Source organism: Argiope bruennichi, chromosome 6 (genome assembly GCF_947563725.1).
Source record: "Argiope bruennichi chromosome 6, qqArgBrue1.1, whole genome shotgun sequence".
NCBI lineage: Eukaryota > Metazoa > Arthropoda > Arachnida > Araneae > Araneidae > Argiope > Argiope bruennichi.
Window position 1 is genome coordinate 58,333,798 of NC_079156.1, and position 16,207 is coordinate 58,350,004.

General features: G+C 27.5%; 1 protein-coding gene across 2 annotated transcripts; it reads left to right on the forward strand.

Moving 5' to 3' along the window:
• The first annotated feature begins 1,196 nt into the window (after nucleotides 1-1,196).
• LOC129971657 (transcription factor Sp4-like) lies at nucleotides 1,197-15,796 on the forward strand. Of its 2 annotated transcripts, none has more exons than XM_056085625.1 (6): nucleotides 1,197-1,732; nucleotides 1,857-2,741; nucleotides 5,819-6,401; nucleotides 7,452-7,686; nucleotides 9,940-10,148; nucleotides 12,298-15,796. In XM_056085625.1, the coding sequence occupies exons 1-6, from the start codon at nucleotides 1,670-1,672 to the stop codon at nucleotides 12,534-12,536; spliced, it is 2,214 nt and encodes a 737-aa protein (XP_055941600.1). In that variant the 5' UTR covers nucleotides 1,197-1,669; the 3' UTR covers nucleotides 12,537-15,796. The 2 variants fall into 2 exon arrangements, with proteins under 2 accessions (XP_055941600.1, XP_055941601.1); XM_056085626.1 differs by having other exon boundaries at nucleotides 1,200-1,732; nucleotides 9,955-10,148.
• The last annotated feature ends 411 nt before the right edge of the window (nucleotides 15,797-16,207 follow it).

Below are 16,207 nucleotides of genomic sequence, written 5' to 3' on the forward strand. Positions count from 1 at the left end.
AAATTATTTTCATCATTTTAAGAATTTTGATGTTACACTTAAATAATATATTTCCGCCTCGTTAGAATATTAGATAAACTAATTTGTTATTTTTTATTAGCTTTAACAAGCTGTTAAATATTGTAATTAGAGTTTTTTTTTTTTTTTTTTTTTTTTTTTTAACATTTAATTTGTCTATTTTCAATAAATGTTTTTCTATGTTTATGGTCTGAGTGTTCAGAATTCTTATTAATTCTTTTTTTTATCTATCATATGCATGATATTCCTAAATTTGTTCGGTAAAAAAAAAGATGAGATTAGGACTCTTTCGAACATTTATCAGCCTTAATGTACTAATCATATACTTAGAAATGTCTTTGCTAATGATTTCAACACAAAAAAAAAATTAATAAAATTTGTTAAATTAATGTATGCAGTTTATTTTATAAATTAATTTATAGTTTTTATTCCTAAATATTCTTGATTTCTTTCAACAAATGAGGAAATAATTAAATAAATAAATAAAAAAGAATAATTTGTAATCAGCCTGAGATCAATGTTTTTTAAAAATTATTATTATTCTTTCAACATTTGCAAATGATCAGCAAAAATTATAGGTACATATTTCGGTTCATTCTTATAAAATAATTATTTAAACAATAAAATTTGGTTTAAATAAAATCAAATATGGCATAAAATTAAACATCTCATCTTTAAAAATGAGATAAAACAATTTAAAAATTGAAATATTTTTTAAAAAATAATAAATAAATTAGTATCTAAAAGTTGCAATAGTCTATTCTAGCTTGCAGGGGGTTTTATTAGTTCATTTATTTATGAAAAGTTGCATACTAAATTCAGAACAGAATCCTGCTATCATATCTGCGTAGCAGTCGAACCGGTTTCCTTGACATAAATGGCCCGTTTTCCCCTCCATGAATAATTCTGCCTAATTTAAATGAAATGAAGCATTAGAAAAGGACAGAAATGGTAATGAATGATTATTAGTTTTATAGAACTTAAAAAATAACAAAAGAGTATGCGTCTTTTATAAGGCTCGAAATAAAAACAAAAAGCTAGTAAATAATAAGATATTTATTTTTAGAACTATTTATTATAACTCCTATCATGAAAACAATCTATTTCGTTCCGAGTTAGTGCAATGAAAAGTACATTTGAAATACATCGTTTTGATGAAACAATTTTTCAAGAAGTTGAGCGACAATTATTTAGCGCTTAAAATTGAACTTGAAGTCGAAACGATCATTTTTTCCCCTTTTTTCAATGTGGTTGGGCGGTGTTGTTTGTGTTAGAAATTCTTTGTGACCCGCCTGTACGTACACGCCTACTGCATTGGCGCTCCCCGATCAGTACGTGTACCTCCCTGAAATTTCCCACGTTCCATATATTAAAAATGGAGTTGAAATATTACAGACAGATTAAATTAGAATTTAAAATATCATTTTAAAGTCTAAAATTATCTCTAATCTTATATAAGCTAAAAGTGAAATTAACGTGATCATAGGAAACTAGTCGAACTCTTTACACTAGCGTAATCGTTTCCTCCCTGAGGGCAGTACTACCTGACACGTTTTCCCCAGAAATATTCTTCCGCGGGTAGGTCGTCAGTCGCCATTGCAGCTCCATGTCTGCAGTAGCGATTCCCGATATTCTGATGTTTTAAAGTGAAATGACCAGTGTGGCGTCACGTAAACAGCAGCAAGAATACGTCGTTCCTACTAGCAACTCGCAGGTAAGCATTTTATTGCTAAAAAAGTGCTTGTAAACGCTCCACCTATTGCTTAGTAAACCAAGATGGCGATCTTATGCCATTCCCATTTTCACACCCCTTTCTTCTTTTGACCCCGCCTATGTAGGACATCCAACCGTCCCCGTTGGCGCTCCTGGCCGCTACTTGCAGCAAGATCGGGTCACCAACGGACGAGGGTGGTTCCCAGGGTGCGTCCCCTGTCAAAGTAGTGGGTCCCAATCAAGTGATTCAGTCCGGAGAAATCATCGCCACGGCCACCGGAGCCCACCTAGTCCCCTTCCAGTCACAGACAGTCGGAGTCCTGAATCCAGACGGCACAGTCACACAGGTCACGGGTGTCAACCAACAGACAGCCGCGGCCACAAATGTTCATGTCTCAGGCAACGTGGCTGCACTTAAAAGCATTCCCACCGTAGCCACTGCACAAAATGTGGCATCAGTCAACGGTCAAGTTTTTCCACAAGGTACACAACTTGTGGCGGGAAATCCAGGTAATATTACCTACAATGTTATACCAGCTCAGCAAGTCCAAAATGTGCAAATTGATGGACAAGATGCAATATACATACCAGCTGTGCCACAGGCATTCCAGATTTCTGGCAATCAAATAATTCAAGCTCCAGGCGGCCAGACTTTTCTTAGAGCTCAAGGTGTTCCAGCATCCACATCCGTCCAGAATGGAACACAAGCAGTGCTCCAAGGAATGACTGGTGCTGTTACGCAGATTGGTGGACAAAATGTTACAATCCGACAAGGTAATGTGGTACAAGCCTTGCAGTTACCTATGCCTATTCAACAAACTATTCCCGTTCAAGTGCCTATATCAACTGCGAATGGACATACTGTGTTACAGACTATTCATGTTCCAATTCAGACTGTACAAGGTGTTCCAGGAGCTAATGTTTTACAATCTCAAGCGCAACCTATAACTCTAAATGTTCCAGCTCACATGTTGTCACAACTTGCTTCACAGATGGGTCCACTCGCTCAGGTAAGAATTTTTTTCATTTTGAGTGTATTCTCAGAATTTATATATGCATTAAAATTCTTATGTATTTTTTTCTGATTGTACGTATGTATCGCGAAAGATTATTTTTGATATGGTTCTTCCTATAAAGTTAAATTTAGTGTACTTCAAAAATTAATAATTGCACCTCATTTATTCCTCTCATTATTTTTCTTTTAATGTCTATAATGTTTGTGAATGTGTGGAAGAAATCTTAAGTTTATTTTAATTTCGCTTTTGTTTTTGGATATTTATTTTTATTTTAAAACATTGTTTATTTTTATTCTAATTAAACTAAACTAAAAATGCATTTGTCAAATTGTATATTTTTAATGGCAAAAAATTTCCAAATTCAGTAAACTAGTTGTATTCTTAACATTTGGCATGCTTTCTTTTTGACATGGTTTGGTATAGTTGATAAACGTACTGTCTTGTATTTGTATGTGCATACTTTTTTATCGAAAAGTTTTTAAAATAAAATTAAGAATAATTATAAATTAATCCAGCATCTATGGTAAATAAACAGCATTGAAAATGTATTAGAATTTCAATTCAGTTGGTCACCTCGTCATAAAAAGTGGAAACATTCTCCTGGTGACATTGTTTTATACAAATTTGATGCATTTTGTATTTCTTAGTACAACGAAAATTTTAGTAATTTCATTTTGATCAGCTAGGTCCACAATTGAATATTTACAATTTTTTTCGACAGTTTTTGGGTATTTATGTTTTAATTGCATGTCAACAATCAGTTATAAAAAAAAAAAGAGATTAAATATAAATAAGTTCATTTGTGACTAAAATTTGGCTATGGCATGTGATTAATACTAAATTTTACCATTGCCATGCCGTTAATATTATAAGTACCAATTTAGATCTAATTAAGTACTGAATTTCATTTATCTTGGTCATTGCATTTTTGAGTCTTATTGTTTCTCTAATAGTTCTTATAGTCTGTTATACTTTAGTCGACCACAACAAATCCTGTCGATATTGCCTCATTCAGTGTTTACGGGATGGTCGACTCTACACAAGAAATTTGGTATACCTATTAAAATATGTTATTTGGTGATGAGCCATTATTTCTCCTTAAAATTTAACGAAGCTTTCACCTTTTCAGACACGATTTGCTTATTTAGCATGTTTCTATTCAACATCTTAATATAGTAATTTCTCTTTGACATATTGTTGGCTTATTTCACACATATAGAAAATAGTATTATTGTATAATACATTGATATTTATACGACTCCCTAGAGTTTAGACACTTTCTGTAATTAGAAAAGGTATTTGGTCTCATATATATTGGATTAGAGAGAGTTTCCTATATTTGAGAATAAAGAAATTAACAGGCTGTTTAGATCATATACCAAATTTCTTCATCTACATTTTTACTTTTTTGAGTTATTATACATATATGAGCTATCAAGAACATCGACTTTATATTGACCAATTTTCCGAAATTGAGAGAAATTTTTAATTTAATATAAAGGTCTAAACAAATTTCATCTGTATAGTGCTACAAATTTTTTTAATTAAAATTCGCAGATAACCAAATTAACATTATTCCCAGAATGGATATTTCAGAAGTATAAAATGTAAGCATTGGTTTAAATCTGCCAATTCATTTTTTTTTTTTTTGATGATGATTACAATACCTTTTCTCATCATTTTTGATGTAAAAATCAAAATTTAAAAACAAAACTGACTACTGCAATGTGTTTACAATCCGATCAATTGATTTTGATATTTTTGAATATCTGGATAATTTTAATTGAAATAAAAAATAAATTTAAATTCACAAATTTGATAATTCGGGATTCTGATATCTTTCAGAAACTCTTTAGTTTAATTTTACATATTAGTCCTTCAGCATCTGATTTATTTTCAATAACCATGCACAAAATTTGCAAACAGATGCAGATTCTTTTGCAGTAAAGTTTACTGCAAATGAATGAATGTTTAAGTAAATGAATGTTTATATGTTATACTATACTGTTATAATGCAAATCTGGTATAATGACTTAATATGCCCTTCTATGTATTGATTTATAAAAATGTAGCCTACAAAATTATGTAAAATATCTGGGACATGACGTGTAAATTGTCCAATGTAGTCCTTACAGAAATATATATATTCAAAAACTGATTGCAAAATATTTGAACATTTACTAAAAAAATGTTGATCTTGCGATTGCAAAAAACAGAAGCAGTATTTTTCTAAACGACTTAAAATATATAAGCCATATTTTTGGACGAATTTTAAAGCATAAAATCCTATCTCTGTAGTTTTATTAACAATTAATAACTGATTAAAATTTGTTTAATTAAATTTAATATGTGAAATTTTGCTAAAAAAATTTCTGTTACCTGATACAGGATAAAGAAGTAGCGAAACAGGCATTTGTCTCCAGATGATAATTAATTATAAAATTTAATGGTAGCTTCAATAAAAATATTATATAATATAGAATTAACTATTCTATCATTTAGTGCAAAAATAAAATGTACTAATGATCTGTACCAATATATAAATAGTGATGATTGTAATCAGATATTGCATTTTTTTATTGCTTTGTATATTGTGTAAGACAAATTATTCTCCTTTCTCAGATGAAAATATATTTAGGTATTAGCGTATGATTATTTTGCTGATTTTTTATTTATTTATTTATTTTGCTCATTAACTGCAGATGCAAAACTTAGTTTTGACTCTTACAAAATCTTATTGTTAATAAACCAGAAATATCAGAAATAAATAGTAAATTCACTAGTTTTATCTCAAACAGTTTTTTAATCTATTATCTTATGTAGGTTATATAAGTTTTTATTTAGTAATATATTCAACAAATCTTGGATTTCATTGTCATTTATAGTTTTAGTTAAGAATTTATTCCCAATTTACTTTTATGTTTTTAAGTAATATTTAATTATTGTTATTTTCTTGAACTTGCATAGAAAATTAAAGTCATAAGGATTATATAGAAAAATATCTAAATGAGAAATTTGTTATTTCTAATTTTTAAATGAGAATTTAATGATTAAATTTTTATTACTTTCAGCTTACTGGCCAGCAAGGTCAAATCCAGCAACTGCAAGTTGCTACTCCTGTTCACATGTCTCAGGCCAGCTCTCAAGCTGCTACTTCTACGACATGGACAACATCAAGTGGGACATCTGTCAACTCATCATCAGAAGTTACAAATTCCAGTCAAGGGCAAGCTATTCAAACTACTGCTGTCTCCTCTGGAAATGCTGCACAGCAACAACAACAGCAACAGCCAATGCAACTAACTAGTTTTCAGCTACCAAATGGTCAAGTTGTTCAAGGTCAAATTAGTCAGATAATTACTAATGGAGGTGGAGCAGCATGGTGGCCTAACTCTCCAATCAGCGTTCAAAACCTCACTGGTCTCAGGCCTGCTAATGTAATTCAGGTACAGGGTTTACCTATAGCTGGATTACAAGGGGTCCAAGTGCAGGGAGGTCAAACTCAGCAAATTATTGCAAATGCCCAAACACTACAAAGTCTTGGCTTAGGAGCCAATGTTATTGCAGCAAATGCTGTTCCATCAGCAACACATCAACAACAAATGGCACCTCTGAGTCCCATTCAGGCTGTTCATCCTGGAACACAGATTATAAGTAAGTTTATAAATTGTTCATTGCACCATTGAGATTTCCCGGAGTTTATGTTTCTCGGAAAGTTTCTTTTTAAATGTGAAGGAAGCTTTAAATTGAACTTAGAAATATTACATTTAGAAAGAAAATGCTAAATTATATTGTGTAAGGAAACAATGAGTAAAAAATATGTTAAAATCTATTTTTATATTAATTTTTTTTTTAAACAAACTAGTTTAGAAAATCTTTAAAGAATATTGTAGACTTTGCTGTCAGTTATTTTTTTTCTTCTTCTAATTTTAAGTGTCAAAACTTTTGTCCATGCAGTGAAGAGTAAAGTCCATATAATAAATGTTATCAAATTTATATGCCAGATTTACTTTTCTTATATGGATTATGCATTAAACATATGTAAAATTTAAATATAAACTTTGCTAATAGCTTTTATGAGATCCTAAATTGAATGTAAATTGAAAATAATTGCTTTAAACTGCTTGATAATCAATAAAGTACCGAGCTTTGTCTTTTTGTTTTGATTGTGGGAATAAAAAAAGATCTTATAAAATTTATAGAGTTGATTTATATTTTATTCTTAAAATAAGCACAAGAGAAATTTCTCCCTTTTTAATTTTCACTACCTTAATGTCGATTCTGATTATTCTTTGAATGATTCAGATACCTAAGCAACTACTGTTGTATTATTTTAAGAAATTAGATATTAAGTAATAAATAGTATGTTTCATTGAAAAAAGTACTATTGGTTTGCATTATTCTCAAAAATCTAATAAAAATTTGCAATGCCAATTAATCTTTTATTAATACCAGGCTTTTTTAAAATTATTTATAACAAATTTATAAGTTATAAAAATAAGCAATGATTTTTTCAGTGTTGAGTTTTATTAATATTTAAAAGATGATAAAATTTTTTTTTGTTTTAATTATAAAATTGCATCTTGAAAAATTTTTTTTAATATATATTGCAAAAAAAAAAAAAAAAAAAAAAATTAAAAAAATTATTTTAAAAATTTATTATTAATATTTATATTGAATAATAATGTTTTAAAAAATATATAGCACAGCAATTACAACAAGATCCAAATGACCCGTCAAAGTGGCAAGTTGTTGCAACAGCGACAAATGCACCTGTAAATTCTACTCAGCAACCAACTTCAGCTTCACAGAATCAAGCTGCCACTTCTACAACCGCCACATCTACTGAATCACCTTCTTCCAATACTGATATTGGATCTGGAAGAAGAATGAGAAGAGTTGCTTGTACTTGTCCTAATTGCAGAGATTCAGATGGGAGGTAATAAAGGTTTAGTTAATTTAATTGTTTTTAGTTTAATAAAGTCTTTTTTTACCTTATGTGGTTTTTGAAATCCTGTGAAAGTCGATTGGATTTATACAAAATAAATTGTATATTTTGTATAAATCCTTAGAAAATTAGTAAAAATTCATGATGTATAAAAAGTTTTTGTTTAATATGCTATAGCCAACTAAATGCTAACACCACAACTTTTGATAACAGGCAGACAGCATAAATATCAATAAAAAAAGGAAATCAATTTGTACAATCAAATTGTTCCTTTTGTCTAAGGATTTTTTTTGGGTGTGCTGAGATGGAGTATTGATTTTATTAGTTGCTATTTGTTATCTGTAGTTAAATCTGGTACTTTAAGTAATTTAGACTAAGTACTTGAATTATTACCAACTTATTTCTCTGTTTAGATGCAATGGTTCGATGCTAAAATTTCAGCTTCTGAGTTAGAAGGTTCCTCGTTTGAAACCTGATATCATTAAAAGTCTGCCACATTTGCAAATCTAATACATGTAGCATGGAACTTTTGAGAAGTAATCATGATTCATGTGTTAACCTTGTCTTTTGACCATGGTCATCTTATTGCTTCAAAAAAGGTTATTAATAAAACTAATTAAACTTTTTTTTGGGGGGAGGAGGGATAGAACTTTGCTAAAGCTTGCACTTATGTTTCAATTTTATGAATAAATCAGTATTTGTTCAAAACTCATTCGTTATTACTATGAATTAAGCATCGCCAGACAAGTTCCAGCTATAATGGGAAGAATTTGAATATTGATTGGATACATTTTATGTACTCCCACAGTCACATTGAATGTTTATAAGTTAATATCTCAAAATTTCACTGTATTTTGTGATACTATCCATATTTTGAATTTAAAAAATATTTATATTGGAAGATTTTGGTGACTTATATTTTTTCATTTATATGAAATTGTAAGATTATCTCGAAATATTGATTCTTTTATATTCCTTGTTGCTGTCCAGAAATCAAGCGATTAATTAAAAAAATCACTCCATTTCTATTAAAACCTGTTTTTATTTTGCAAAAAGACTGGGTTTGAGATTCCATGTTTAATCCGAATTGATCTAACATGAAGCTATTATTGGCAATATTAATGGGATTGAGACCCATTAATATTGCCATTTAATTATTATTTGTCCGTTTGAGAGAACGTATATCTGGATTTAGTGTCTCGCATTGGATTTGACTCTTTCTGAAAAGTTCATTTATTTTTAATTCATTTTAAATGTGTTTCAATTATATTAAATATAATTGAAACACATTTGAATTGAAACACAAAATTTGTTTAAAAAATAATTTTAGTACTGTTTTATTATTATTTATTTAGAGCTATTAACTGTTGATTCACTAATACGACAAATTTTCATTATTATTGGATTATCTTCCAATTAGCAACACCTCATTTTACTTCATTAGTTTGAGGTTATTGTAGAAATTAAGAAATTAAAGAGTTGTATTTCTCTAAATATCTTAATCATAGTTATTTAATTCCATCCTTTCCCACGCCATCTACCCCTCTGACTTGTCTTTCTTTTTTTTCTAAATCGCTGCAGATTTTTATAAGCCCTTGCACCTACCTATATGTTAACATTTTAAATATACATATATTTAAAATTATTATATTCTAAATATAATACATATATTCTTTAAAATCAATTTTAGATAAATATTAAAATGATAACTAATTGATATTTAAGAGTATTTGATTCATTCATTTTGAAAGGAAAGTTAATGCCTCATTGTGAATATTTTAAATATTAATATTAAAATGTTATGTTAGTATAACTTTATCCAAAAATAAATGATGTATTCAAAAAATAGATTCATCAAAAATAAATGATGATTCTTTATTTCTGTTTATTTTATGATTAATTCTTATGATAATGTTTTGCTATTCTTATCAGCAGATTTAAATGGGTGAATAATATATGTAAAATAAAAATTTGAAGTTTGTGATTATTTTTATTTGTTGTGGGAAAAGGACTTATTTTAAAAGAAAAACAAAATCCTCAAATTTAAAAAAAACTCAAATTGATTAATTACTGCAGATCTAAAAACACTTCAACTTAATAGTTGCTTTTATTTTTATTGAAGTTGATCAGTTTATCAACAGCAATACCTTTAAAATAATTGCCTGGCTCTATTATTATTTTTAAATTCCAAACATAATTTGAAATGCACTGATAACAATGTGGAGTGGAACTTTATTTTTACAGCCGAAATCTTTTTAGGAACAGTGAATCAAAAAAGAAGCAACATATCTGCCATGTACCTGGATGCAATAAGGTGTATGGCAAAACATCTCACTTGAGAGCTCATTTACGATGGCACACTGGAGAAAGGCCTTTTGTTTGCAGTTGGATGTTTTGTGGTAAAAGATTTACACGTTCTGATGAATTACAGCGTCACAGAAGAACACACACAGGTAATAAAAGAAGAAATTTCATTCAATTGAAATATAATTTTGTTTGCTAATGGAATTTTATAATTTCAACAGTTTTAAGATATTGTACACAAAAGACAAGCAATAAAGCTTTTCGTAATTTAAGATCAATATTTTAGCTTAAAATGACCATTATGGGAAGTAAGTTAAAAATTTTAACATTATCTGAATCTGAATTCTAATCTGAAAGTTTTCTTTATAATTAAATATACAATACAATTAGTCCCTAAACATTAAGAGTGAATTGATAGTAGCTGCATAATGAGGATTGAATTAGTGAGTTATAGATGACACATATTTTAAATGTGTGTCTAAAATAAAAAAAAGTGCATTTTTCTTATTGATTAAAGCTAAATCTGTTAATGAGATGAAAAAATAACAGATGGTATTTGCTATTAGTATCACAAATATCACAATAAAGTATCAAAATATTCCCCGAGCACCACTTACTGTCATTAAAAATTTAGTCATTAATTAAAAATTAATTTTTTAACAACATAACAATTCAGTCATTTCTGTTCAGTGAGAGTTAAATATTGTTATGGATTTAATATTCCAAATATCAAAACTATAAAGCAATTGTATGTAAAAAATTTTTAAATCTAATAATATTGGTGATTTTTGTTATGCAAATAGGGTTTTGCTTATATGAGATCTTATTTAGAGATAAAAAAGTGACAACAATAATTATTTGAATCATGTTTATTTTTTACAATAATTCAATCCTTCATGTTTCTGGAAACATAATGTGTGCATTTTCAAGGATTTACATGCAGGTTTTACAGATAGATATGTTTTCACATTAACCCTGCAGTCAAAGAGGCACCCACTGAGAATTGGTCTTGTTACAAACTCAGTTTATGATATTAGAATTTACAAAACTAAATACATGTCTAGGCAATAAACTTTTATAATCTAAAAAAGAACTATTTTTATTATGTTGAACTTAAAAGTGTAAGGATTTGTCTATTTACTTTATACTTTAGATTTACAAATCTACGGAAACCAAACATTAGGAGTCTATTTTCCTTGGGCTTAGGGCTAAAATAAGTTTTGAATAATAGTACATTCTATAACTTTTTTTGTGTTATCACTGATCATATTTAAAAAAGATTTTCACAACCATTTTAGAAGAGGAAAAATGCTTTGAATTACCAATTTTATTTACAGTTTTTATTCTCTTCTGTACACAATAATAATAGAATAATATAATAAATAAAGATATTTATTTTATCCAGTTGCATAGCACAAATGAAACTTTATCATAGATATTTATATATTACATAGCTTTCAGACTTGTGTTATAAAGCATATAAGTAGCTATATATATTTTATAACAAAATTGAATCAATCTTTGCTGACACTTACTATTGTAATTCTAAATTAAATAACAGATTCCCTGATCCATTCTGGATAATTAATGGAGAAGGTTGTTTTTCAGAAAAGATAGAAATTTCTTATAGGATATTAATTTAATGATGACAGAAATAATGTTTATATTTTGTGTATGTATACACTGTATTAAATTATCAGTATTTGAATTTATCAACCAAATTGATTTTTCTACTATGTTAATTGGCTTTTGCTTGGGAAGATTTGTTTGCAAAGCTGGATTTCTGCTATAGTTTAAATTAATATTGTTGGCAATTTTGCTATTTGTATAAATGCTTTTTCAAAAAAAAAAAAAAAAGAGAGAGAGAGAGAGAGAGAGAGAAAGGTTGCAAGTTTGTTTTTATATCTGTCTTGTAGTTAAGGGGCTCTGGGCTAGAATTTTCTCTTAAATCTAAACAATAAAATTTTTATATTTGAGATATTTCAATATTGTTTAAATAACTTCATATGTGATATTTCATTGTGATTGTATACTTAATATAATCTTTTTGGGGCAAGTTTTGTGGTTTTCGTTATCACATTATGCTAAACACTTCTAATTTAGGGTTTGTTTTATGAAAATATTATAAAACATCTCAATGCTATATAATGCTATATTTATGTTGGCTTTCATATCTTAAATGTTTCTTCATGTTCCATCTTAAGAACTATTTTAGAATTTTTAAAAATGAATTAGTTGTGAATTATGATGCTTTATGTAACTAATGGTTATAACATTTTTTATGCTTTCTTCGAATAGGCGAGAAAAGATTCCAGTGTGCTGAATGTCTTAAGAGGTTTATGAGGAGTGATCATCTTTCTAAGCATTTGAAAACACATTTAACTAAAAAGTCTTCTTCTGTTGATATCAAAAGTGAAGGAGAAATTTCTGAAGACATAGCACCAGATAGTTGCGACTTGTCTATGACTGTTGATATGGATCCTGATAATGATTTATCAATCAATGAAAATGTTGTTGAGAGTTCTCAAAACATATAAACATTATCATTCTTCAGATTTTAAATTCTGGATTGTTTTTCTCTTTTTGTGTAAAACTTAGTACAAACTCTACAAACATGAATTCATGTGTGATTTTATTATTTTTTCATCACTTGTACAGATAATTGATATAGTGACTATTGCTATTCAGTATATCAATTTAGCATTGTTACTTGAATTATGCAGTTAATTTTATTGTAGAAGTTGATGTGAATAAAAACAAATAAAATGCTTTTTAAAAGCATGTGTACTGTGATGCAATTGTTCCCAAACTTCTACAAGGACCAATAAAATTAAAATCATTAGTAAAAAAAAAAAATTTCAATAATGTTTTCAAAATTTTTTGGTATTTTATATTTCTCCAGATAAGTTAAAATGTGGAGATTTTTTTCATAACAGTTTTTGTGATGAATGGATTTTTAAAACATTCGTATTTCATTTTTTCTGTGTGTGAAATTATTTGAGATATTTATGGTGACTTTATTGAAAGTTTACATATATTTTCCCACATCATTGCCATAATGTTTGTTGAAAATTGCAAGCACTGAGCTTACAAAGTTTCTCATTTTTAAATATTGTTTACTCATCCATCAGAAATTTGAGCATGTTTTATTTGACTGCTTTAAATTGTGACTATTTAATTTATTATTTAAAGAAAAGCTTATGTTTGATAGAGTAAATTTTATATCTGGGTAACTGAAAACTGATTTTTTTTTAATCACTTCAAAAGGGATTTCTTTAAAATTACAATTTTTTTACTTCTGGAAGGGGGGGGGGGAGACCTGTCTTGTAAGTTTTTCACTAGTTCTGTTGCTGACATTCATATAAACATCATTGGCTTCAAGTAAAAAATTTAAACTCAGAAATAATTTTATCTGTAATTTCCAAATGTGTGTTCAGCCTCTGTGGGAAGATTTTTTTAAATTTTTTATTTTTTTTTATTTTGCGTGGTTATTAATTAGTTGTAATATTTCTATTATATTCAGTATTGAAATGGTTTTAGTTTGATTGATAATTTGCATATTCTGTGAAACTGACAAATAAAAATGCTTTTTTTTTTTGTTGTGGAATTCACTTTATGGAATTTGTGTTTTGATATTTTTTAAAAATTAATATTTGTTTTTGACATGCCATCTTCTTAATGGTAAATAGAACAAATGTTCCTAGAAAACCTATTTTAAAATAATGTTTGTACTAAAGTTTCATGTTAAAAATCTGTATATTTTGTCTATTCTTAGTAAGTATTTTGAATTTTGTTGTACAACTTTCTTTTGTTATGTTAAGGAAATTTCTGAATGCATAATTATAGAAAGTTATGATCTTTTTCTCTTTATTTTTACTGTGCTTTTATTATTCACAAATATTTTTCGTTACTGAAGGCTTATGAATGGTTTCTTTTAAGCGAACTGAAAGGAAAATATATTTTTTGGTTTGCTTATTTTAACTATTCCTATCACTGATAATATTTCAAGAGGGCAGGAGGAAATTTGATCCTTGAATTTTAAATATTAAGGTAGAGAGAAAATATACTTAAATTTTTATTTTTTTAAATAAAATGAAATTCTCTAGAAATAATTAAAAGAAATGTTCCATAATCTTAAAACTTAATTAGTATTTACTTAAATTATCTTGAAAGATATTAATTTCTCTAACCTAAATTTTATATCAAAAGCACTCAATTTTATCTTGGGTCCTATGTTTTTTCCTTCTGTAAATTTCTAATGAAATTAGATCTTTAGATTGTTTTCATTTATTTATATTGAAATATATAAGTTATGAATTTACTTAACCCTTAATTCAGTCTTTGAGCAATTATAAAAAGGCTGAAAAACAGGTATTGCCTGCCTCTGATTGGTTGGTAGAAGTGGCACAAGAAATGAATTATACCAAATGAGTGTTTAAAAAATTCAAGGTGAATCAAACAAATGTGAATCATAATTTTTCACAGTTCGCATTAAAGATATATCAGTGATGAGAAGCAGAAAAATAGTGTTTTAAGACATGCAATACACAATTAATATTATCTCACTCTATTTCATGCTCTTTTTTCCTTTCAGCAAATGCATTTGTCTGAGGTCCAAAATTAACTAATGCTCAGAGCCATACTACACACTTTTTTTCAGTTATGTTTAGGTTTGTTAGTAAATAAGAGTTTTAAAATTCATAACTTAAAATGCTTTGTGTGTCAGTTTAAGTCAGCATAAGTTATGATACTTTGTTAAATGTACCAACTAAATTGTAATATATTTATGTTAAGAATGCTACGTTTTTGTATAGCACATTATATTTTAGATTAATATCATTTCAATAATTCCTAGAGTATTTGAATCTCCTCTTCTTTTTTTTTTTTTATTTCTATGTGTTTTTTTTTTTTGTTAGGTGTTACTTTTTATTAACATTTTGTTTTCATATCGCCCAGTCAATCAATCAAAACAAATTACTATACATTTCCTTTATGTTTTTTTCAAATATTTGCCTTCTTTCCATTCAAATCTTCACTGATTATGATATATATTTCAGATAGTGACAGTTTGGCGTTTTATTACAGAAATTTTCATTAGTAATTTAAAAGTATAGTTTAAGGCAAATGATATTTTACCCTATATAAAGTATAATTTTTTTGTTTTGCTTTTTGAATTGTACTAAAATAATATTTATAATTCCAAAAAGGAACGGAAATTAATGGATCAAAGTATTAAATATCTTCATTTTAATTATATTAAACTTAGTTCTGTATATCAAAGCTAATGTATTTATTTATTATGCATTAATTGCATTCTAAAAAAAATCACTTAAAATACATCTAAGATCAAATTTTTTTAACAACGAATAATTGTATGTTAATATAATTCAAGCAATATTTCAGTCTTTGTTAAATTTTTTGTTGTATATCAAAAGCTTATGAAATTATTGTATTTTTTATTGTGTAAATATCTTTGTTTATATCATCACATATTGTATTTATTATATCTTTAATATATATGTCAAATTGGTTTTGCTAATATATATCTTGTTCACAGAAAGTTGTTTTGTGAATTATTCTGAATATATATATATAACCTTATTTTTTCCCAAAGGCTTATTGACATTGCCTGTGGATCATTATAAGAATTTGTAAAGATAGTTATCATAAGAAAATCTCTGTAGATAGTTTATTGAATTGTACAGAAGACTGGAATGTCTTCATCTTTGTACATAATACATATTTCATGAAGAGGGAAAATAACTGGGTTGTTTATGAACAAAATGTTTCTATGATGAACCTATATTTGATTAATAAATTTATTGCTTAAAGTATTCCTTGCATTTTTTTAATACTTTTTGTAGTGTATTTCAAGTGTCAGATTTAAAATTAAACTGTGCATTTGACTTAATTCAGTTATACATTACATATATTATTATTATTATTATAATAAGTTGTGGCTATTGGAATTTTTCATCCAAGTAAAACATAAATGTGAACCCTTTTGATCTGAAAGTGTTTCAGAAAAGTTTAGATATAGGGAGTTGGTTATTCTACTTCAAGTGATATATTAAAAGTAATTTTAATTAACATGTTTAACTTTTCTTATTTATTAGTACTATTCTTGACCTAGTGTGATTAACTAACAATTATATATATATATATATATATATATATATATATATATATATATATATATATATATATA

Excerpts from the sequence above, each read along its gene's own strand:
- LOC129971657 (XM_056085625.1), top strand. The coding sequence starts at position 1,670 with ATGACCAGTGTGGCGTCACGTAAACAGCAGCAAGAATACGTCGTTCCT. Across the intron at positions 1,733-1,856 it reads TTCCTACTAGCAACTCGCAG|GACATCCAACCGTCCCCGTT; the intron begins GTAAGCATTTTA and ends CCGCCTATGTAG. Across the intron at positions 6,402-7,451 it reads TCCTGGAACACAGATTATAA|CACAGCAATTACAACAAGAT; the intron begins GTAAGTTTATAA and ends AAAAATATATAG.